The sequence below is a fragment of the Harpia harpyja genome, chromosome Z (genome assembly GCF_026419915.1).
Source record: "Harpia harpyja isolate bHarHar1 chromosome Z, bHarHar1 primary haplotype, whole genome shotgun sequence".
Taxonomy (NCBI): domain Eukaryota; kingdom Metazoa; phylum Chordata; class Aves; order Accipitriformes; family Accipitridae; genus Harpia; species Harpia harpyja.
The window spans coordinates 95349959-95375546 of NC_068969.1; the positions used below are offsets into that span (position 1 = coordinate 95349959).

At 40.5% G+C, this 25588-nt stretch overlaps 1 protein-coding gene across 1 annotated transcript; it reads left to right on the plus strand.

Moving 5' to 3' along the window:
- The first annotated feature begins 747 nt into the window (after positions 1 to 747).
- DEPDC1B (DEP domain containing 1B) lies at positions 748 to 25146 on the plus strand. The gene is made up of 11 exons (XM_052778891.1): positions 748 to 844; positions 1460 to 1725; positions 6768 to 6903; positions 9167 to 9294; positions 14398 to 14528; positions 15584 to 15631; positions 16088 to 16228; positions 20825 to 20991; positions 22467 to 22643; positions 23315 to 23500; positions 23827 to 25146. The coding sequence occupies exons 1-11, from the start codon at positions 797 to 799 to the stop codon at positions 23986 to 23988; spliced, it is 1590 nt and encodes a 529-aa protein (XP_052634851.1). The 5' UTR covers positions 748 to 796; the 3' UTR covers positions 23989 to 25146.
- The last annotated feature ends 442 nt before the right edge of the window (positions 25147 to 25588 follow it).

Here is a 25588-nt window from a genome sequence, read left to right on the forward strand (position 1 = left end):
ATTTTGTGTTCCTTGGATTTGGTGGAGGAGAAGCACTAGTATTAATAGCTACTGCTCTCCTAAGAAATCGAGTCCTGAAAATTGGAGTGGGTTTGGGGTTTTTTTTGTTGTTTTGGTTGGGTTTGTTGTGGGGGTTTTGGTGTTTTTTTTTTGGGGGGGGGGGTAAATTAATGAAAAGGTTGTATTCTCTTCATCAATATTTCACAGATGTGGTTTGACGGTTCTCCAAACCTAAGCCTGAGCCCCTGACCTGACTGAGGAAGTACGAACAACACCACGTAGTGAATGTTCGCTTTTAAAAATTACGTCAGGTGTCTCCGGGAAGCCAAAATGCCCCGGCGGAGACGAGACCTTCTCGCTCTGCCTGCCCGGGCGGAGTCCGCTCTCCCCGCCGGTACTCCTCCCGGGCCTAGTCGCGCCCCGCGGCGTTCCTCCCTGCCGCCCGTCGTCCCACGGCCCGCCCTCCGGCCGAGGACCGTGGGCTCGCGTGGAGGTCTGTCAGCGGCACGGCACCCGAGCCCGCGGAAGGGCAGAGGGGAAGAGCCCGGGGGTGCGCCTGGGGGCAGGCGGGCCTTCCCCCCCCCCCCGCCGTGGCCGGCCAAGGGGAGGGCTGGCGGCGGGGCGCGGCGGCGGCCCCCCCCACCCCGCCAATCAAGGGCGGCGCGGGCCCGTCACGTGCGGCCGCCGCCGCCCAATAGGTGAAGGCGGCGCCTCTCGGGCTCGGATTCAAACGGTCGGCGGGCGCGGCGCGTGGGGCTGCCGGTTTCCGTGGAGACGGCGAGGGCCGGCCGCGTCCATGGAGCCGAGGCTCGTCGGGCCCGGGCCCTACCGCGCCACCCGGCTGGTGAGTGCCCCCGCCCCGGGCTGGGGTGCTCCGACCCCGCCTTTGCCCCTTCCGTAGCCTTACCTACTCCGGGTGAGGCCTCCGGGCCCGACGGCGGCTCTCCTGGGTACCGGCCGGCTGCCTTGAGGCGGCCTGGCCGCCCAGGCCTGCCCCGCTGTCCAGGCCTCTGCGGCCTGACGGCCGAGCGCCGTCGTCCCGGGCGGTCCCTGGGCCCGTCCCCGGCAGCCCGTCCCCCGTCGGGAGCCAGCGGGGCGGCCCCCAACGCCGTCCGGGTGTTGGTGCTCCCCACGCTGAGCGTGTGCGGGGCGGCTGGAGCGGAGCGTTAGTCCAGCCTTTTGTCAGGTTAAAAGCCCGGGGGAGGTGAAAGCTGTATCTGTAGAGCCGTAGGTAGTATGGGGCTCTAGATCTTTCAGCTTCCGAAACCTGGTGTTCGTTCTCAGACCTCAACTATTTAAATCATTGTTTTAGGTTTTGGTGTGCTCGTAAACGCCAAGTGATCAAAAAAGTACGTAGTTCTGCATTAAGATCTGGCTGCATTCTGATCTCGCTTTGTACGACTAAAACGCTTCAAGGGGAAGAGCTCCAGTAATGGTTTGCTTTGTTCTTCTTCCCTAGTGGAACGAGATAATAGAACTTTTTCGTGCTGGGATGCCTTTACGGAAGCATCGGTGTCACTTCAAAAGCTACGAGCGTTGCTTCAAAGCCTCGGAGGCAGTGGACTGTTTACATGAACTGCTTGGCTCTAATCAAAACTTTGGCCCAGAAGTGACTCGCAATCAAACGGTTAAGCTTCTTAAAAAATTCCTGAAAAATCACGTTATTGAAGATATTAAAGGAAGATGGGGCAAAGAGGACTTTCAAGATGATGGCCATTTATATAGGTAAACCTATATACGGTGACTGAAAAATTTGGGGTGTTGGAAACAGGGAGTAATGACTCTTGTGCATTGGTCTTACAAATGTTTTTGTAGAATGCTTTTGAAAAGGTGTTTATGTGTCTTCCCCCCCTTCCTTTTAAAGACTTTATTTTCTTTAGTGATAGGCAACTGTCATGATTTAATGTTTGGCTTGCTTTGAGTTTTTTTTTTTTTTTGCTTGGTTTTTTAAAATATTTTTGAAGGGCACTTTTACTCAATTACATTCTATGAACACTAACAAAAGCTTTTGCTAGACATCAGGTCTGTCAGTGTTGGAAGAGTCCATATCAGGAAGACATGGATGGAAGTGAGGATACCACTGAGCATCCAACTGCAGTTGTCCTCTCTCTCCCCCAACCCCCTCACTATTTCGGCTGCTGTTTCTACTCCTCCTAAGACAAGAGAAAGGCCTTCTGAATTTAAGTCATTCACGATGTAACCTTTTTCTATACTCCTTGGGTTGTAGATTGAAATTGTCTTAAGAGAGATGAAGTTTTATTCTCTCATCCTCAAGGATGTTTGCTTACTTATGCTGGTTTACCCTCTCAGCTGGTGGCTTGTTCACAGAGGAAAAGAATTTTCCTTGTAATGAAAGCTTAGCATTAATGGTTCTTTGACCTCTTGTGGCCTCAGTTAAGGTTTGGGTGTCCAGAAGTTGCAGGTTCTGAATTTGTACCATCTTGTAGTGTCCTGTTCAATGAAAAAGTAATGTAAAAATGACCATTGCCTTAAGTATGGATATGTAACTTATATCATGGTCAGTCTTCTTCTGAGGAAATGGGAACTCTCTTTATGCAGAGCAATAGAGAAAATAGGCCAGCAATAATGATATGTTTCTACTTACTCTACCTATTATATACTTAAATAAAGATTATGTATTAATTTTTTGGTAATGATTTCTTAATATTATTTTTGGGAAAATGTATGTAATACTGAATTTCCACTTGATGTGGATGAAGTAAATTTTTCATTTTGCTCTATGATCTTAACTGGTTTGTTTGTAGAGTGTGCCTAAGCTTTTTTGCTGCCTAGTCTGAATACCTATGATGTAAGTGAAGTTGTTCATTACTCTCCTAATTTTATTTTTTAATATGGAGTACTTTAAAAGTAGGAGGTACATGTGATGTAATTCTTTTACTTTGTCATAAACAAACTTGTGTCAAGATACTTTCTTATAAAAGAACCGTGGCTTATGTTAAACTTGTTTCACTGCAGTTCAGTTAATTTGCAGTCACATTGGATCAGATTTGTGCTTAATTCCAGCAACAAATTAGCACAAATTCAACTCATTCTTTATGATACTGCATGGTATCTTTCAGTAAAAGTAGTAGTTGTTTTTTAGCCTGCCTTCTGAAGGCAACGATACTGAATGCTACAGCTTCCCTGCCAAAAAAGTTAAACATTCAAACCAATTTCAATCAGCTTTAATGGAAGAAATTTTAGGTAATTTGGGGCGAGTAAAAAAATGAATGTTCTCTCCAAAGTTAGCTCTGTAAAGGGAAATTCCATATAACAATTAATCAAGGAAAATGTTAAATTTTAGAATTTGGGACTCAAATTCGGAGGACTTAGTGTATCAAAGGTCTTGTATCTGAAAATATTTTGAGAAGCTCACCCAAGAAAGTCTGTTGTGAATTATCTCAAAACAATATGTGTCTCTGTAGTCTGAGCCGAACACAGCTGAAGGCTGGGAAAGGATGCTGGGGAAGTATTATGTATGCTTGTCCTGTTCTTGAATTCTTCTCTGGCTGTCTGCTTATGGCTGCTGTAGAAGGGCAAGATACTGTGATAGTTTACCTAGTCGTCGACTAGTTCAGATTGGAAAACAGGCATGGAAGACAGGAATAGCTTCAGAGGATCTTAGGTCTTGACTTCGGCCTGGAGGAGGTTAAATGTAAAAGAGTGGTGTGGAGTGGGCTTTTTACTTGTTTAAACAGTTAGAAAAACAGTTAGGTGTTGGTACAGCATATGGTGGTAGGTGTGTTATTGGTTTGGTATGTTCCTAGCCCAGTCCTGCTCTGTCTATTCTTTTTAGTACAGCACTACCTGCAGTTTTTTTCACTGGTGCCATAGGTGTTAAGTACTTTGTCTCCTTTCTTTCTGGGCATTGCAACTCTGTCAAAAGATTAAACACGGGTTTTGGTAACCACTGGTATGCTATATCTCTTTGGTTTGGGTTTGTTGTGTTTGTGTGGTGGTGGGTTTTTTGTTTGTTTGTTTTGCATTGTCATCGTGACACATTCAAATTATTTTGTTCTTTCCCCCTTTGTATTTTCAGCCATGACTTTCCTGAGCTGCAGGCTGTGGAAATTGGTTGGGTGAAATATTTCTGTGCTTTTCACTTTCTATGTGTTCTGCCTAATGATCTGCTATCAGACAAGAGAGCTCTTCTGTTATAGCTATCTTAATTATCTTCTGTCCTCACCTCCCATTCAAAAAACGAAGTTCCTAATTGAACAGGTTTTTTACTAAAACTGCATAATTTTCATGCATCTTGAATTGGAGCCAGCTTTTTCCCACCGGGCTTGGTGCATAAATAAACTGTATGCTACTCATGGTTTTGGTGTTCGGGCTTTAAGTATTAAAACATGCTTTTATCCTGTACATGGAGCAAAACATCGGTTTTCCAGCCTGCCTTTATTCACGTATTTCATGTCCTGTCAGCTCCATCTGGTGGACTTTGCTAATACTACGTTGTAAATACGTTTCTCACCGTGTTGATACAGGTAGCAGTACAAGTCGCTTTTAATTCCACTGACAGTGCTTACTCTGGAAACCTTGATATGCTTCATACCTTTTCCTGTGAATTCCTGTCTTAATTTACTGTAACTGCACGCTGTGATGCATAGCTGTGTCATTCATTAACTTCACATGTAAGTGTAGTTGTCTGCTCTTTTTCACTCCACAGAGCATGCAAAAGAGACATTGCCAAATGTTGATTTGCCTGAGAGTATTAGGCAAGTATTAAATGTGAAAGTGAGAAGTAGCGTGGCTTCTAAAAATAGCAAAGACTGCCTGTGTGTCCGGACTTACTGGCTCAGTATAGTCTACGATAATGAATGAGAAGTTACAGTTTTGGAAACTGTCAGGCTTTGCATTTTTTGGAATCGAAGCAATTGTATTAAAAGCAGAAGTGTTAGTACCCTTGCATTGCTAGTAAATTTCTGGGAATTCAGCTGTGGTACTTGTTATGCCATTGATACCAATATTATTGACCCTGTTGTCTATCCATTGCCCTGGACACAAACAGGTATCTCTATTTCTTCCTTGTATAAACTAAAACTAGTGCTGCTGGCTGTGAACCATGCTCATCTTGACATGTCAGCCTTGAAATCCTCCTCAGTTGCGAGCTTTAGGTAACATTATTCTGTTCATCATAAAATCAGAAGCTTTTCGTTGTTAATCCAAAAACTTGGCTCTATCTCAATCTTGCTGTAATGCTACCTGAAAAAGGGGAATGCCCCTCCTTTTTCTGCTTGTAAGAACTCATTCATTTACTGGTTCGTTGAGAATCAGGGCAGCAAATGACATAAAGCTAAAAATTGTGGTGAACTGGAGGGGAAACAGGGAACTGTTGAGAATACTGTAAGGCAAAGAAAAAAAGGCTGCAGGTGTTTTAACAATAAACTCTAAGAAATAATGAATAGCTGAAAAATAGTTGAGAACATTCAACAGCTGAACATCTGCAATGTAATCTGGGTTACTTTAAAAAGTATCGCAGGATTAGTGCGAGGTGCTTATTACTTCTCCTCAGGGTTTGTCCGAAGGAAGTGATTTCTCTCTGTGTTGCAGATACTCTGTTGAAGAGCGTTGTGGAATATGCCAAATGGGCTCAGTGTGTGTGGTCAAAACTGCAATGTGTTTAAGCCATGCAGTGTAACACTACTGGACTAACAAGACTGCAGTACAAAACAAATTTGAAAACTAATTAAATGCTGGAATTGCCTTGAGAGTATGGGGTGAAATTTTAGAGAAATCTTGAGGATTTCTTGAGCATGAGAATCATTTTGGTAGGATATAAACGCATGCTACCCAGCAGTGTACAAGCTCTTGTTGCATGGTCACAGACTTAACTGTCTTTTACATTCTGATTAAAAGAGTAAGTGAGACTGAAGCAATTTCTTGAAGCATGAGGAATCTCAGCATCTAAAACCTAGGAGTGTAGGTAAACAAGATCTGATGTGGGCCAGTCTGATGACAAGTTGCCATCAAACTGATTTGTCTTTCTGATGTGCTGCCATTAACTCCTTTGTATATGCTCTGACCTAGGTTTGGCAGTAGTTTAATACTGGTCAAGCTGGAGATGTGACTGAGCTGACTGTGATCTGGGATAGTTTGTTCTCCCTGTTTTCTGCAAGGTCTAGCTTAGGGTTTATTTCTGCTAATTTCTTCAAAGCACTTCTTGAAATGCCTTAAAAAGTGAATGAGTTTCCTGCACAACCAGCTGGAAAAAGACTCCAGAAAAGAACTGCAGGATATGATCTTCGCACAGAAAACATGTAAACACAGAAGTACATGGTAATGTTGACAAAACTTCGTGTGGACACTTGCGTGCACACTAAATCCAAGCATTAGTCATGTGACTTAGTTATATAGCTTTGCTTTAGGAGATGCATGCTAGCAGTGCACTTGGCATGGGGAAACTCTACCCACAGCTTTTTCAGCAGAATCAACATCTTCTGGTGAAGACCTGAGTCAGTTGTCTATACATAGGCAGCCGGTGCTACTTGAGATGCTCTGGGATATCAGACAGTCACCCATGGCTCAGCTATGTCATGGGAGGTACGAAGGACCTGAACTGTTCTGGAGCAGCAGATAGAGGCCGAACAAGACACTTTAGGATGTTTTATGTGTCACCCAACACCAGTCTTCAGGCAACTAAGTCACACTGTGAACATCCAAGGCATTTTTTGTATTTTTGCATGTGAAGGCCTACACCAGTTTTGCAGTGGTGATTATGGAGTAGGGTGGAGTTCAGAGGCATTAAAAATATTCTCTAATTGTAGATTTCCTCCTTCTTCACCGCTGAAGCCATATCCAAAGAAACCTTCATGTGGAAAGGAAGTAATTAAATTTCCAGACTGGAATGAACCGAAGGCTGGCACTTCCCAAGATCACATCCCAGTGAAATCAGTCACAATGGTAAGATATCCAGTTTTCATTTCCCCAGCCATAAGCATATTTGGAAAGCAAAACTGAACTAATGCTCTCTTTGTTGTGGCACAAAATACTTGGTTACAAAATTAAATGCAAAATACTTCTATTTTAAACTTATGTGAAGTAAAGTTGTTCTTAATGATTTGTTGGCTGGATGTTGACTTTTGAGCGTTCTTACTGCTACAGATGCTCAGTCCTGAGCATCCTAAGTTCAGCATGGCTGTATTTGCCAGTATGCTTGCATTCCAGTTTGCTCAAATTCCAATAGGGCATTTACTATACTACAAAACAAAAATAGTTACTTTACTGTCACTTACACTGTAACTCTTATTCAGACATTTCATGTAGAAGAATAGATACAGTATTACTGCTTTCCTAGCTGCTATGAGGATGTCAGTGATTCAATTTCCTTTTTCATAAGGAATATATTGTGGCTAAGGAGAAGCGGTCTTGATTTCATTGTTATCCTTTGTGAGCTTGGAGAATCTTGCCACATAGTTACCTGGATTGATCCAGCCTTTGTAAAGTTGTTGAAAAAACTGTTGCTTTTATTAGTAAAACAAAATTGTATCAACTCTTGCCACCTGGACATCTTAAAAGCCTAGGCTTCTGGAGTTATGTATATTCTAAACCCTTTCTCCAGTGTATCTTCTCTGTGAGTGTTCTCGTATTTTGTGAACTCTAGGGACTTCTTTGATAATTTTGGCCTTTTCATTAATGCTCATCAGTGCAGGACACTAGCCTTGGATTTCTTGGTGATCAACAGTCTGGAAAAGTAGCTCTTACTGTTTTTCTGGACATCTAGAGGTCCTGAATGAATGGTTATTCCGTATTTGTAATCCAATTACTTATGTGCAGATCAAGAGCACCTTTCATGTACAGCAGGCTTCTGAAGAGGAAAAACATAGTCCTTAGAACTTCAATAGTAGATAGAAGATTAAGAGGGAAAAAAGAAAAGATAATGCCAAAGACAAGTAAAGAGAATAGAATATTTTAGTTACTGAGCAAGTATCTGCTGCAATTTTGACTTGTTACAGCCTCCAACTGTCTGCTCTAAATTTCCATCCAAGAATCCTGGCCTGATAGGAGTTAGCAAAACACTGCCTATATACATCTGAATCAGATGCGACAGCAAACAGTCTGGCATAGCTCAAAATCTCTTTCATTGGTAGTTTTGGTTAGTACAGTGTACCATAAGTTGAAGTAACTGAGGCAAAGGAATAAGCTGCTTTCTGCTGGCTCTTTTATGGAAAGGTGTAGCTTCCACTGCAATGGTGAAGTAGATAGGTAGCTGAAAGTGGTGGCACCTTAAACTGCTCCAGCATCAATCAGAGCACTTACTGTCTGTGTGTGGATTGATGGGCATGGGTCTGTGTTGTGAAACACTGATGTGGAAGACCAGACACTAATTTCAGAGGGTGCTACTTGTTTCAAACTACTCTAGTCTAGTGTCACGGAATGACAGACGATTAGTGCTTGGAGTAATTAAAGTGCATTCCTGGAGTGCATTTCATCATTTGGTTGTGATCACAAGGAATACTGTTAATGTGCTTTAGGGCGGCTCTGTGATGTAATTCAAAGAACTGGGAATGATTGGGAGGTTTGCCTTGAAAAGTACACTCCTGACATGAACTGTATTGTATGTCCACCCATCGACACATTGATGACAATCTTCAAGCATCGAGCTTGGACGTGAAGGTTGAGTAAAGGATAGTAGTCTCTTGCATTCTCTGCTTTATTCTGTTATAATGGTGGACTAGATCTGATGGGTGTCTTCAGCTGTAGCTATTTTCTTCATGTATAGAACCTGCTAATGAACTTAATGTTTAGCTGTGATCAGTAAAGGCTGAACAAGGATGAATATCAGTCTTTGATATCTCATCTAATAATTCTCCAATAATTTTTCCATAAGCAGATGTTTAATCTTGGAGTGGCAGTTGAAAACAAGTGAGCTGAACTGATTTTAATCTTGGAGAGGATCTGAACACAGGACTAAAGGCTATTGACTCCTGACTTTAATGGCTATTTTGACACACATAATTTTTCAGCTTTGGACAAGTTACGTAACTGAGAAAAGGTGCTGCGTGTCTGTGAAACCTAAACACTCACTTCCATCCTGGAGACTTTACTGGGAGTTAGGAATATTTAAAATACTTGTAATAGGGAGCATGCTGTACTATAAATGTATTATAATGTTTAATACTTGAAAAGTCACCAGTTAATGAGGAGTCTTTTTGTCTGATTTCAGAACTCTGAGATGTGGTACAAGCGACACAGTATAGCTATAGGGGAAGTACCAGCATGCAAACTTGTATTCCGCAGAGAGCTAACACAAACAAATATAGAAGAGATATGGAAATCCATGACTTTGTCACAGTGAGTATACTTGTGACTCATTTGCTGTTAAAGTAAAACTCTGTAGTAGGTAATAGTCTTGTCTGTCTTCTCTGGTAATGCCTGTAATTTCACCCACTCACTTTTCATCGCTGCCATCAAAGCCATAGTGGCTAGACTAACTATATCGCTTGTTATTTGTCTAATGAATTCAGCAAATAAAGTTTGCAAAGAAACTTTGTTGTGCTTAATACCTTTTGACTTTTTCCTGTTGTGTTATACAAGTCCTTTTGTTGTGTGGGCTTTGTCTTGTTTAATCACTTTTTTCCTCAGTTTTTCTCTTTTTTTCTTGTTGCTATGAAATAGAAGCACTTCTGTGGAAGCACAGTACCATGAAACCTTTCAATGGCAAGTACAGTACTTTGTATGAGATAAGAAGTGGAGTAGCTAATTGAGTGCTAAAGGCTTTGAGATTCAGATGTTTTTTATTATTTCCAGGAGGAATATCCTATGCAAAGTTAAAGGCATTGGTTTAGACTATTTATGCAGGAGAAAAAAAATATATAATTTAGCTATTTTTACAGCAGAGTTGAGGCCTTACTAATGATTACTTTCATCTAAACCTAGCACATCATCTCCATGTAATAAAATTGATGCTGAGGTGAGCAGCTCCGGTGCTGGCACGATTCGCAGCACAGCAATCTAACACGGTGCGCAGGGGGTTTCCTCAACCAGGGAAACCTCAGGGGAGCCGAGAGACCCACTGGGAGCCTGCAGCTTGTGCCACAGCAGCTGACGGGACCTGGCCGGGGCCAGGAGCAAGGATGGCCAAAGCCCCCCCAGCTATGAGAGAAGCCCCTGGGGAGTAATGGCGACCAGGAGTACCGCGAACAGGGTGGGCAAACAGGGCATGGTGGGGCAGTTTGCATGGCAGTTTGAATGGATGGGTGCACAGGGAGGGAACTGTAGCTCTGCTAGCTCAACTAGGGAGCAATGGTATCCACCCAGTAGAAAGCCGTGGCCTCTCTAAGCTGTGCACCTGCTACGACTGACACAGCTTCCCAGACAGAGCTCCAGTGGGAACACGATGCCACCCAGGTGCCAGGCTGCAGGGTGTGCCCTACTCTGTCAGTACCGGATGGCAGCAGTGAGCACACCTGTGGGAGGTGCGCCCAGGTAGAGGAACTCCTCTGCTTAGTGACAGAGCTCCGTGAGGATGTAAGTGGGTTGAGGAGTATCAGGGAGTGTGAGAGAGAGACAGACTACTGGATCCGCACTCTACCTTCCCTGGGACAGACCTGTCAGCTAGACAGTTCATATGACATGGAGGGTTCCCTATCCTTTCTCCGCCTGGCTGAACATAGTGAGTTAAGGCACAGGAGGCAATGGTGACAAGTTCCTGTCTGGCGCAGGAAGCATGTCTCCTCCGTGACTACCCCACCTTCCCAGGTCCCCTTGCATAACAGGTACGAGGCTCTGCAAGTTGAACCAAACAATGACGAGGACGAGGGTTCATCTAGGTCTGAAGTGTCACCAAGGTTAAGTCGGCTTACACCCTGCATCAAAACCGCTTCCATAAAGAAAAAAAGATGCATCATTGTCATAGGAGACTCTCTTCTAAAGGGAACAGAAGGCCTAATATGCAGACCAGACCCAATTCTTAGGGAAGTCTGCTGCCTCCCTGGGGCCCAGGTTAAAGATGTGAAGAGAAAACTTCCTACTCTGGTATGGCCCTTGGATTATTATCTATTATTAATTTTTTCAGGTAGGCAGCAATGAAGTCGCAATAGGAAATCCAAGAGCAATCAAGAGAGACTTCAGGGCCTTGGGATGACTGGTTAAGGGATCAGGAGCACAAGTAGTGTTATCCTCTATCTTTCCAGTTGCAGGGAATCACGTGGAAAGAAACAAGAACAGCCAGCAAAGCAGTACCTGGCTCTGAAACTGGTGTCACAGGCAGAATTTTGTTTTTGTTTTAATCATGAGTTGGTCTACAAGACACCAGGCCTGCTGGTGACAGATGGGGCACACCTGTCTCAAAGGGGGAAAAGGATCTTTGCACAGGAGTTAGCAGGGCTCATTGAAAGAACTTTAAACTAGATTTGAAGGGGGAAAGGGATAAAACCAGGCTTGCTAGACATAAGCCTGAGGGAGACAGACCAATGTTTGAGGGACGGTGTGCTAGCGAGGTCCTTCAGTCTGCTCCACAATGTGCTGAGTACACTGGAGCGCATTTGAAATATCTTTATACTAATGTGTGCAGCATGAGGAATAAACATGAGGAGCTAGAAGCTTTGGCCCAGTCCCAGAGCTATGGGGACATCATTGGCACAAACAAAACCTGATGGGATGAGTCCTGTGACTGGGGTGCCATGATGGATGGTTATAGGGTCTTCAGGAGGGATAGGCAGGGCAGGCGAGGTGGCACGGTGCCACTATATGTAAGGGAGCGGTTGGGCTGTATGGCACCTACAGTTGGTGATGACACAGTTGAGAGCCTCTGGGTAAGGATGAAGGGGAAAGCAAATAAAGTGGATGTTGTTGTGGGAGTCAACTATTGACCACCCAGCCAGAACGATGAAACCAATTACTTATTCTACAAGGAATTAAGGGATGTCTCTAGACCAAATGCCCTTGTCCTTATGGGTGATTTTAACTTCCCAGACATCAGCTGGGAATATCATACAGTGGACACAAAGAGGTCCAGGAAATTTCTGAAGCATGTTGAAGATTATTTCATGGTGCAGGTACTAAGGGAGCTGACTAGGTAAGTGTCCCCCCAGATTTTTTTGTTTGTAAACAGAGGGACTTGTGGGTGAAGTAGTGATTGGTGGCTGTCTTGGTCACAGTGACCATGACGTAGTTGAGTTTCAAATCATTGGTGATAAGAGAAAAACTGCCAGCAAAACTTCAACCTTGGATATGGGGAGTGCAGACTTTGGGCTGCTGAAGGAGCTAGTTAGTGAAGTCCCCTGGGAATCTGCTTTTGAAGATATTGGGGTCCATGAATGCTGGTCACTTTTTAAGAGCCATCTCTTAAGAGCGCAGGAGCAGGCAATTCCAAAGTGTTGGAAGTCAAGCAAGTGGGGCAGAAGGCTGGCTTGGCTAGGTAGAGAACTTCTAGACCTTAGGCAGAAAAGGGAAGTGTATAGACCTTGGAAGCAAGGACAGATGACATGGGAGCACTACAGAGATGCTGCTTGCCACTGTAGGGAGAAAATTCATGTGGCCAAAGTTCAATTAGAGTTCAAGCTGGCCAGCATGGTGAAGGAGAACAAAAAGGGCTTTTTTAAATACGTTAATAGCAAAAGGAGAATCAGCGATAACATTGGTCCATTGCTTGACAAAGTCAGTCACCTCACAACTAGGGATGTAGACAAAGCGGAGATGTTTAAGGCCTTCTTCGCTTCTGTCTTCAACACTGATGATGGGCCCCGGAGCCCTGTGTTGGAAGACTGTGACTGGGGGGATGATAAACTCCCAGCTGACCCGAACTTGTTCAAGACTTGCTGCTCCAGCTGGATGTACATAAATCTGTGGGGCCCAATGGGATTCATCCCAGGGTACTGAAAAAGCTGACTGATGTCATTGCGGGACCTCTCTCCATTATTTTTTCAATGGTCTTGGGAGTCTGGAGAGGTCCCAGTTGACTGGAAGCTGGCAAATGTCCCAATTTTCAGAAAGGGTAAGAAGGAAGACCCTGGTAACTACAGGTCTGTCAGCCTCACTTCACTGCCTGGTAAAATTATGGAGAAGGTTATTCTGGGACTTATTGAAAAATACTTGAGAGGCAATGCAGTCATTGGTCACAGCCAGCAAGGGTTCAGAGGGGAAAGCCCTGCTTAACCAACTTAATTTCCTTTCATGACAAGGTCACCCATCTAGTTGAGAAGCCAGTAGATGTGGTGGTTTGGGATTTTAGCAAAGATTTTACACTCTATCCCCCAGTATCCTTCTAGATGAACTGTCCAGCACACAGCTAGACAAGTCCATAACATATTGGGTGGGCAGCTGGCTGACAGGTCAGGCTCAGAGGGTTATAGTAAATGGGGTTACATCAGGCAGTTGGCCAGTCACCAGTGGCATTCCCCAGGGCTCAATTTTGGGGCCAGCGCTCTTTAATGTTTTAAAAATTATCTGGATGCAGGAATCAAATGCACATTAAGTTTGCCCACAATAGTAAATTAGGAGAAGCTGTGGACTCCCTTGAGGGTAGAAAGGCCTTACAGAGAGATCTGGATAGACTAGAGAGCTGGGCAATCACCAACCATGTGAAATTTAACAAGAGCAAGTGCTGAATTCTGCACCTGGGATGGGGTAACCCTGGTTTTAAGTACAAATTGGGGGATGAGAGGCTAGAGAGCAGCCCTACAGAAAGAGGTCTGGGGGTTCAGGTTGATGGCAAGTTGAGTATGAGTCAACAGTGTGCCCTGGCAGCCAAAAAGGCCAACCATGTCCTGGGGTGCAGCATAGCTAGCTGATCAAGGGAGGATTGTCCCACTCTACACTGTACTGGTGTGGCACCACCTCAAGTACTGTGTGCAGTTTCGGGCACCTCAGTATAAGGACATCAAACTATTACAGTGTGTGCAGAGGAGGGCGGCAAAGATGGTGAAACACCTCAAGGGCAAGACTTAGGAGGAGTGGCTGAGGTCACTTGGTTTGTTCAGCTTGGAGAAAGAAAGCTAAGGGGTGATCTCATCTCAGCCTACAACTTCCTCAAAGCAGGCAGCGGCAGGGGAGGTACTTATCTCTTCTCTCTGGTGACGAATGATAGGACACGAGGAAATGAAATGAAGCTGTGTCAGGGGAAGTTCAGACTGGACATTAGGAAAAGCCTCTTCACCGTGAGGGTGGTCGGTCATTGGAACAGGCTCCCCAGGGAAGTGGTCACAGCACCAAGCCTGTCAGAGTTCAAGGGGCATCTGGATGACACTCTTAGTCGTATGGTTTAGTTTTAGGTAGTCCTGTGAGGAGCAGGGAGCTGGACTTGATGATCCTTATGGGTCCCTTCCAATGTGAGATATTCTGTGTTTCTATGAAATGGAGAGGTCTGTTTTTCAGAATCATATCTCTCCTAATACTACATGTTTGCCTTTTTTGGATTAGATGATCTATGAACTATGTGTTTGTGTATTTTTACAGATTACAAAAGGTCTTGGGTTTGGATTCTCTGGACGAAGTGTTAGACCCCAAACTTGTGAATTCAAAGCACATAGTCCAAAATGCATACAATGTCAATAAGCAAGGCATTGTTACTTTGGAAGACAAATCAAGTGAGTATTTTAGAAGTTTTCATTTAAGTTTTTTATATTGTAGTTTACTAGTATAAAAAAAGTATTAGTTCTAATCTATACTAACATGTAGCATCTTTATACTTGTATGACCACATCTATACTAGAGTTTTTACAAAGTATGCCATTGTTGTCCTCTGACATCTCAATAGTAAGCAGTATTTATTCCATATTTACTCTCTTAAATGTATTCCTGCTTTAGCAGGGTTGAAAGGTGAAGGTGAAAAATCAGCAACTTTTCATTTATAAAGACAGCAATATCATTCACTTCAAGCTGGCTTTGTCAACCCAGCCCTTAACTGCCTGAACTGGAGCATTTACATGAAGGAAATGTGTATTAAAACTTGGGAAAGAATCAAAACGTACACTAAGAGATGCTTAAAATTTCTCAGTTTTGAGTTTTCAGTCAATGTGTTTTGAAACTAGTACCAAGTTTAAACTGCTTTGCACATCAGGGAGAAAGTGAGGCATCTTTGCTGCTGTGATATATCATTTACAATATTATTGCCACCATGTTTTCCACAAGTTTTGTAGAGAAGTGAAATATGAGATTGGAACCTGGTTTGGTTTGTGAATGAAACCTCCTCCAGAGCATATACATGTTCATTTTAAAGGCAATTGGAGCACCTCAAGATATTAATTTCCTCCTTGCAGCGATGACAGAACTGAATGTCTGAGTGCTTTTCATCATCTTCAGTGCAAAGTAAACACTTCACTGTAATGCACTAGTGAAGGTGTAGCTTGAACTAGTTTGGCTGATATTTGCAGGGCAGGTTAGGGATTTGCAATATGATCTATTTTGCTGATTGAGTTGGAGGAGCAGTGGGCATAACTGGTTGGTATTGAGTACTGGAGGTACTGAAGTATAGATGTAATTCAAGCTAGATCCTACATTAAGGTATAGCCTGCCTTTGCAATCAGTCGATCTACTATATAGGAGGAACTTCTTAAAGAATTTTCAGCTTTGCTTTTATCTTAGAGTTTAACATTTTTCTCAGTTTTTTTCTCCTTTTAATTTCTGTTTCTCCCCTATGCAGAGGAACTACCTCACTGGATATTATCAGCAATGAAATGTCTAGCAAATTGTAAGTAAATTCAGGAGGGAAAAATAAAAACCCAAACCACCTCACCCCTGTAAAAATCAATTGAACTGACTGTGTCTTTACTGCTTTATCAAATCCTTTTTATATTCACAGTCAGTATTTTTTCTGATCATTGTTTTAAACAAAGTTGGGAAAGATCAACCAGCATATATTCTCCTGCCAGTGCAGCTTATTTCAATGAAATATATAAGCGTTTAACTCTTCTATTCATATTTTTCCTCTACTATGTGTTTTCACTAAACCTATTGGAAATAGATCAATTCAACAGATCAATACAATTTCACTTATATTTTGAAGAATGAGTCTAAGTTTTAGGTGTGGGGTTTTTTTCTACTTGACATTGCATTTTTATTGGCTGGAATAGAAAATAGTGATCTGGTTGGTGTCTGCAAATTAATTTTCTCTCTCTTTTTTTTTTTTTCCTAATCTTCTTTGTAGGGCCCAGCTGTTCAGATTTGAAGCAGCCTACATACTCAGGATTTGAAAGAGATGTCTTCAAAACCATAGTGGAGTACTTTGGCCAGATGAAAGAACCTCTTCTCACATTTCATTTTTTTGATGTTTTTGTTAGTGTTTTAGGTAAGTAGTTTGGGATGTAATGAAAAAATTATTCTTTTGAATTAACTTCCCAGAGTTAATTTACCATACTGAAATAGTATCACGGCTCGTTTCTTGAGGACCTGTCCTGTCCAGTCTACATAAAGAACAGTTTAATATTTAAATTTATTTCATATCACAAGGTGGTTTTATTCTTGTGTCTTTTTAATCACATTAGTTCAAAAGTCTTCCATTGCTTGCCTTAAAGGCCTCTGTTCATTGCTCAGCACTGCCACACCTAACAGATGGATTTTGACAGATTTTTCTTTTTTTACAAATGCCTGAGCGTCTTAAAAACTCACAGAAGCTTTTAGAAATTGCTTGACTGAAGTCTAGATTAAAAAGGGTTAGGGCCATAAGGACTATTTTTAACCCTGGCAATATGGCATCTGAAGGAAATTGAAATCCTTCATTGCTTAAACTCAGAATACACATTAACTACTCTAGTGCTTTAAAGAAACAATAATTTAGTTATTAACTATAACTTTGTAAGGGTTCACACTATATTAAATTCACCTATCCTGTAGCTATAAATGGCCCATTGAAAGACAGTAAATGTGAAAATATTTGGTTACATTTTATAGTTACATTTCAGAAAAGAACAACGGAGTTGAAAAGTAAGTATGCTTTGTAGTATGTCACTTTTCTGAGTGTCTTTAAGTGGGAACAGCATTGCTTTTAATAAACTATTGAGATGAAAAAGGAATTCAGAATAACACTTTTATTTCTGGAATTTAGTGTTTTTATGCTTTGTTAGTTGACAATCCTTCTTCAAACTGAATACAGTTCCTTTTCTGACTTCTTTTTCTTGGACCACAGATATTCTTGATAATAACATCTTTAAAAATCCTTCCTCTCCTTTCATACTCTCTTTCTGTTTGTTTTTCCATTGCATTTCACATCTTTTGGGTTTTAAGAGTTTTATTTCACAGTATTTCACAGATGTAAAAATGAAAAGAAAGAATTCATGCCAATGTTTATATGGAAATGAAAGGAAATTGTGCAATTTTTCAAAAAGTCAAAAAATCATTTTGTGGTCTCATTCACAAAAAAAATAAGATGTTAATATGGAATCCTTTCTTACTAACAAAAATAGATTTATACAAAAAAAATCGTGGAAATACAGGCTTTCAAGAACTACTTAGTTTGTTTTCCATCTTCATACTTATACAATTTATTTTAAAGTATTGGCTGTATATGTTTGAAAATGTCACATTTCTCTAGAAGTCTTGCCTAAACAGCCTATTCCAGATACCTAACACAGGTATTTGAATGGCTAAAAAGCTGCATTTGGCTTTGGTGAGATGAATTGGGATACCTGAGTTAGGCACTCTGACTGACTGGGGGATGGGGTTGGGCCAGATGATCCCTTGGTGTCTTTTCCACTTTTTTATAATTCAAGACTATGCTCCCTATTTAGCCAGTGGATGGAGTTCAAGACGACAATTCAGCATACCTGTGGCGAAGCCTAACCCTCCTTTTTGTACTCCAAACTACTTGGAACCAGTAGTAAGAAAATAAACAAGTAAATATAAGGCAGAGATGCCTAATCTGTGTTTTCAGTAGCAAGGTTTTCTCTAACCACTCAGGTTCTCTTCTGAGATTTGATCTGTGATACTTGGGGTTGGGAGGAGAGAGGGAGGAGGAAGGCATTTTGGGGGGGCTCAGCTGATAGAGAAATGGGAAAGTTTTGGGCTCTGCTCAATATGTAATTAAGTCTTAACAATGAGGCTAATGTACAGATCATTATGAAGCTGTAGGTAAATGCAGAGGATAATGTGCACCACAGAATACTATTTCGTAGTAAGTGTCAATGCTAGTACTGAATGCTGCCTGTGAAGCAGTAATTGCTTAGCAAGTTGTGCATTTACAAAATACAGAAAAGCAGATCCATGTCTGCAGTTACATTTCTGTGGTTTGTTTTTTTTTTTTTAATGGAATATGGCTTGCTAAATTGGCAATAATTCTCAATCTTAAGACATTTATAAACCAAGGTTTCAGTCATTGAGTCTTTGACTTTTTATATTGCTACCCTCAGGCAATTACAAGCTTTCCACAGTTGATTATAGGATGTCTTTCTTCCTTCAGTGGATAAGCTTTCTGTTTAGTGGAAGACTTCAGGAAACAGCAAAGAAAGTGTTATCAGATGATATTTTTAGTCATTTGAGGCAGCCGTGATGAGATTTGTACGTGTCTAAAAGCTCCATCTTAAAACCTGAGAAATATTTGCAAAAATCATAGGTGACTTGTGTAACCGTGTCAAGATGCCTCACTTGCTTCTGTTTTTGAATAAAGTCTACAGCACTTCTCTTCCAAGAGATTGGCTGAAATTAGTTTTCAGAATAACTGAGAAAATAGGACTAAGGTGTCAGTGATCATCAGATATTTTACTCACTTGGTAAAATTAAACTTGCTCGTTGCACAGGTTATAATGATTCTTTATGTACAAATCTATTAAGGTTAATTATTATTCCTCAGGGCCTCTTCTGAACATATGCACTGGTGTGCTTGCCAAATCTTCCTTTGAAATTAGAGAAAGCTTTACTTTGAAAATGAAATTAACTACAGTGCTTTACCACTCTTTTCTTGGAATACTGTCCGTTTTGGCTGCCCTACTCACTACTGCACTCCTCTGTTCTTTTTTTAATAACAAACAGCTTTCACTTTTTACACAGTGTGGAATTGCCTGGCGTGGTGGATGAGGGGACAGCAGTGCATGCTGTTTGTGTTGACTGTGGTAAAGCTTTCAACACTGTCTCCCATCACATCCTTACAGGTGAACTGAGGAAGTACAGGCTAGATAAGTGGGCAGTGAGGTAGACCAGAAATCAGCCGAATTGCTGGGCTCAGAGGGTTGTGATCAGTGGCACAAAGTCCAGTTTGGGCTCAATCTGTAGGGAGTACCCCAGGGCTGATAATGGGGCCAGTAGTGGTTAACACTTCATTAATGACCTGGATGGTGGGACACTGTCCTAAACAAGGACAGAGTGCCCTAAACAAGCATGCAGATAATACAAAATGGGAAACGGGTTAATGCAGCAGAGGGTTGTAGGGCCGTGCAGAGGGACCTTGACAGGCTGGAGAAATGGGCAAACAAGAATCTCATAATGTTTAACAAAGGCAAACGCCAAGTCCTCTCTTGGGGAGGATGACACCATGCACCAGTGTATGATTCTATGCTGCAGATGACTGACTTCAAAGCAGCTTTACTGAGAAGGACTTGGCAGTCCTGGTGGGCACTAATGTGACCATGAGCCAGCAGTGTGTTCTTGTGGCAAAGAAGACCAGCAGCATCCTTAGCTGCATTAAGACCATCGCCAGCAGGTTGAGGGAGATCTTTCCTCAGCACTAGTCAGTGGGTCCAGTGGAGGACCACAAAAATTATTAAGGGCTTGGAGCATCTGTCATGTGTGGGGAGGTTGAAAGCAGGGACTGTTTAGCCTGGAGAGAAGGCTCAGGGAGGATCTTATGTGTATAAAAGACTGATGTGTGAGGACTAAAGAAGAGAGCGCCAGACTTCTGTCAGTGATATCTAGTAACAGGACAAGAGGCAATGGGCATGAACAGAAATACAGGAAACTTCGTTTATACATAGGAAAATAGCTTTTTTTTAGTTGGAAGGTGATCAAACACTGGAAGAGGTTGTCCAGAGAAGCTGTGGAATCTCCATCTTTGAAGATATTAAAAACCTGACTGGACATAGTCCTGAGCATCTTGCTGTAGATGGCCCTGCTTTGAGGAGGGGGAGAGGTCTAGACAATCTCCAGAGATCCCTTCCAACCTCTATAATCCTATGGAAAAAAAAGGAGTGTATTTCTTTGTTGTCTTCCTTGTTCCTTTTTTAAGATAATTTACTGTTAGACTTCAGTCATGCAGATATTTTGCTCCTGACTTCTGTTTTGTTCTGATAACTAGTGCTATTTAGGCAGATGTGTAGTAGATGCTTCCTTCATTGAGCCTTAGAAACCCAAAAGAGGACGACGTTTTGGTGGTGAGACCTCTTTACAGGTACCTAAACTACTACCAGATTGTACTGTGCCTGGCCAGTCTTCAAATATCTCTGCCATGCTCACATTCTGTGTTTTCTCAAGAGTTTGTAAGTACAATTAGTCATAGATTTAACTTCTAGAGGCGTGAGGGATATGTCAGTATTGTCATAGTTGTCATAGATGTATAAACACATGTTTTGTTTAGATTCTCTGATTGTTGCCCCAGACTTAACTTTTTTATGTGGTTGCTACATCTGTGCATACATCTTAGTTGTGTTTAGAGCTGAGGGTTATAAAAGAGCAAAGGATGAACCAAAACATTGTAGTTTTTCATGTCTACTAATATCTAGAGTTGTTGGTTATGGTTATTATTATCTCCCAATGCATCATAAGGAAGTCTTTTAAATACTTAAACAAGGTGCCAGTTCTAGGGATATCTTCCTAGACTCTTTGGGGAGTGGAGTTCTAAGGCAGTCGTGAATGAGCAGGAAAGGAATTTGGGGAGACAGATTTAGAAATGTTATGTTAAATGTTATGGAAATATATAATTGAGAAATGTTTCCCAGTCTCCTGATCTTGTATAAACCAGGTCTGCTACAAAAACACAGCAAGGCTGTAGAAGCTCTTCAGATATCTTGTCTCCTGCTGCCGCCAGAAAATCGGAAAAGACTGCAGCTGTTGGTGAGGATGATGGTGAGAATTAGTTTTAACAATGATTTGCCGCCTCTTTCTGAATCAGTGAGGACCAGAAACTTGGTACGTATCGTGTAAGGCAAAAGTTCTGGACAAGGGTTTTGGAGTAGCACAGATACAAGTTTCTTATTGGAGAGGGTATGCAAAATACAGTTTGCTTGTTTGAAGAACAGTTTGTCTATTATAGCTATGTGGAAAGATACTCTGAATTTGAATAAATTAGGATTTCTTGGTAAGTTGTGAGCAAATGAAGAATTTGCTCAGAATTTGGAGGTTTCCTTATCTTGCAAAGTTAAATCACCACTGATTTCACTATTGAGTAGAAAAAAAAAATATAGTAGATGAGGACTCTGGTGTTCTTTATCACTGCAGACAGTGTGAAAGAAGCAGACTGCCTGTTTCAGTCATACTTAGAAATATGTAGCTGAATGTTTTGATTTACCTGTTTTCAGCCATTTAAAAAAAAATTCTTACCAGTTTATGTCAGTACTAATTTTTTTTCATCACTCAACTACAGAAATCTCTGAAAGTAATTTTAACCAGATTTTGACAAAGCCCTAGTTTTTGCTAATGCTCTATCTGTAGGACTACTTGTAGAGTTATCGTTGATGTTTGCAATAGCATGTTATTACAAAGTTATTAGGCATAACTTAGCAATTCTGACTGGCTATAAACATATATTTCTTTTCGTTAATTTTCAAGTCTTTTGCAAGAAGGGCAACAGAAAACTCAGCTGTAGAGCCAATCCATAAATATCCTATAGTATCATGCATAAACCTAAATTTGTTCCACTGCAATTAAGTTTTTAATTAACTATGAATAGTATTTGATTAAAGTAATTAAATTTTTGACTGCTAAGGTTATAATTTAATTAACTGTAAATGGTCTTTGATTAAAATAATTATGTTATGATGTAAATGTTATTTTTGGAAGTGAATAATTTACAGTCCAAGTATTTTGTGTTAAGTTTTAATTCAGCAGTGTAGTCTATGGTACCTGACAGAAAACCTTGATTGCCTTCTGTGCTTTTAATGTTACAAGTGACTGGTGCACAGACAGGAAACTCTTGTAACTGAATGCTCGATCATGAGACTACATACAGTGAGCTAGACCTCAGTTTGGTTTGATGATTTCAAAATAATGGTATTAAGTTTTCCCTCTGGTGCTTAACTTCTATTAAATTCCTGTGTTATTTTTAAAATCTCTGAAATATTTGTGCCCTGTAACTGGAAAAGCTATGTGAAGTTTCTATTTGACAAAGTCTTGAGAATAAAATGTAATTCAGCCATTCTAAGTCTAAAGTCAGGGTTAGATTATGTATATGATGCAAGAGCCATCTTCAGTCCACTCAGATAATGTCACTGTACACAGTACCCTTTTTACTCTTTTTTTTTTTTTTTTTTTAAAATTGATGTGTTGGAAGTATAGTAAGTATTGTGCTGTTAAAATCTTTTTTCTAAAAGATCACTTTTTAAACACAGTCTGACTCCCCACCCCCCAAACAGAAAAATATATAATAATGATTTCTTTTTTCTCAGATGGTTCAGGCATTTTCCCGTTGTATCCTCTGCTCAAAGGATGAGATGGACTTGGATGAACTGCTTGCTGCTAAACTAGTATCTTTTCTCATGGACAATTATCAAGAGATCTTAAGTGTTCCTTCTGCCTTAAAATCTTCTATAGAGGAACACGTTGTACATCTCCAGAAAGTCCAAGTAGGTATCTAGTGAAAAAAGCCTCTTATGTCTCTGTGCTTCTAGATCAAATTTATCCTTTCTTCTCTGAAGTTTGATGGTTCTTAAAGACTTTGTTCTGTCTCTGCTAGCTTATGAAGAGCTAATTAGTTTTGACTGCTGATACTCAACCATAACTGTGTATTTAAATTAAACTAAGCAGATCTTGAATGGTTTAGAGACAAGAACTCTAAAATATGTTTTCCTGTTAGTCAGCACTATCTTCCCCATGGAATGGGCAAACTATGTTTGTGATAGTGAGGAAAACTGTGTATGGTTAAAAAGTGTTTCCTTTAATGCTCTGCTTTTCTTTTAGAGACATCCTTACTTGCTCAGCTTTTTCATAACTCTTTTTCTGTTTCCTGATACCATATTTTGCTTTGTTCAAAGCTGCTTTTTAGTTCTTCCTTCTTTAATTTCTACTGAAAAAATAACTTTTAAATTTATTCCTAGAGTTAAACAGGCTTCCTTTGTGCCATGTTTTTTGACTTACTAGAACTCAATCATTTAGTGCAGGAGATAGGATGTACAATTTAGGGTCTTTAATCCATATCTTCTCTACTTAATGACTTCATATGGTCAATTTGATTAAGTCAGTTTTTGCAAAATTATTGCAGAAAAAATAGCGCTCTTTTTTTACTCTCTTTTTTCAGATAAAATATGCTGGAGCTGTTACTGAAGCAACTTTTCCTTCTCCATCATTTTGTCACCAAATCAGTACAGATGAATTTGAGTACCAAAGGGCAACTGGCTCTCAAGAACCACTGGCAGCTTTATTGGAAGAAATTGCAATGAATAAAGAAATATCTGTGAAAGATAAGAAGAAGCAGCTCAAGCAAGTAAATAAAAATTCTTCCACAGTCCTTAATTTTAACTTAAAAAGTTTTATCAAGTCTTAGACCTATAATCCTCTAGAGAAATACTGAGATTTAAAACAGTAGGTAGTCTTGGGGATTTAAAACTTTTTAATCATTTGGAATAGGGGTACTGTGATGAATCAAGCCATATTAGAAAATATTGCCTAATTTTCTATATAGTGGTATAGAAAGTCCATTTGAGAAATAATCACTTTCCTGTTCCAGAGGTGGAGGTTGAACTTTAATATTTTTTTTTTAATATTACAAGTTTGAGTGAATTCTTCATTTAAATTGATGTATTTTTCTAGTTTCAGAAATCTTACCCTGAAGTGTATAGAGTACGATTTCCTACCCCTGAAACTGAAGCCATGCTATTTCCAGAAAAAACTAAACAGAAACCACCAATACTGATGTGGGCCTTAAAAAAGCCTTTTCAACCATTTCACAGAACCAGAAGCTTTCGGATGTAAACGGTTTGAAATGTATCAATGAACTGAGTCAGAGAATATTATCAATGGATCTTATGCAAAAGGAACCTGAGCAGCATGTATTTACTCAAAAAACTACTGGAGATACTGCTGAGATGGTAGAAAAGGTCAGAAGAAGAAAGTATTGAGGTGGTAGAAATGTGAGCCATTATCAGTATTTTTGTAAATCATTATTTTTTAAATGTCTGTTACTTAAAAAAACCAACAAACACAACAACAACAACAGCAAACCACACCAAAACCCCCCAACAACAAACTCAAGCTGATTAATCTACATGGGTGATAAACTACACTTGCCGTAGTTTGATTTGACCATCATTTCAAGGTCTAAATACATTTATGTGTAATGTATTGTTGGTAACTAGTCTACAGCTTTTTTTTTTCCCTGAAAATAAGTCTCTTGCATAAACTAGGCTGTGTTTGTTCACATAGAGCTTGAGGAATTAATTTGCTGTACGTGCTTGAATAAATATGAAACACTGGATTTTGTTTTTGCTGTTGTACAACTTAGTGTTCTTGATATGTAAGATTTATTTTGGAAAACTGTAAAAACTCATTCTTAATTTCCAATTCATATGATGCATTACAGTTTGAATCAACTCCTGTTGAAATTCCATTGACCTCTGTAGTGCTGACCCATTCTTTTAAGCAAGCTGGTCTTTTAAGTCTTTTCCCATATGCTGTTACTAAATATTGCCATACAAAACTCTATGCTTGACAATAGAACATATTTTATCAGAAAAATCTGAAGCCTTGCATTTCCTCTGGAAATGGAATTCAAATATTGAAGTGACATTGAAGCACATATATCTTTAATGATTTCATTTGTTTTGCATTATGAAATACTGTACCTGTAACTTGACTGTGCATATAACATACTTGATTCTGACAGCACTTTTGAGCTATTAAAGCATTGCCATTTTCCCCGTTTACTTAGAGTGGTGATTTCATGTTATCCATTAGAGATTTAAAGAGCAGCATTTCATACCTTATTGAATGTCAGAGCAGTCTATACAGGAGAGAAGACAGCTGACATCTCAAAAATTTCTACCTGACATTTTAGTAAGCAACATGGTGACTATCCTGTAATGCAACATTGACAGTGTTTTCACTTTGCTAACCTCCTAACCAGTGAATAAGCTTTAAGACATACATTACAAGTTGTGGGTTTAATAGATTGCAATATTTCCTGGGCAATGTGCTTTTGAACAGCACATGTTTCCATGATCTGTTTTCACACATCGGTTATACTTGGACTTCATATCAGTAATTTTTTTTTTAAGCAAAATTGATACAAAAGGGTACACTTTTCAAATAATAAGGAAATATTAAAATTAATATTAGAAGTAGTCTAAGGCCACTTCTTATCTTTTGTACTAGCTCTTCAAGGGTGAGATAACCTTTTAGATGTGTCATAGTATTCTGTGTATGCTTACATGCAGTCAAACTTTGACTATGACTAGACTACTCATACATAATAATTTGGTTACAGCACTAATCCATGAAGTATAGTAATGAGTAAGGCTAGTTGGAAAACAAGTATTGCATAAAGGTGGAAAACCACCTTAACTGGTATCTGACA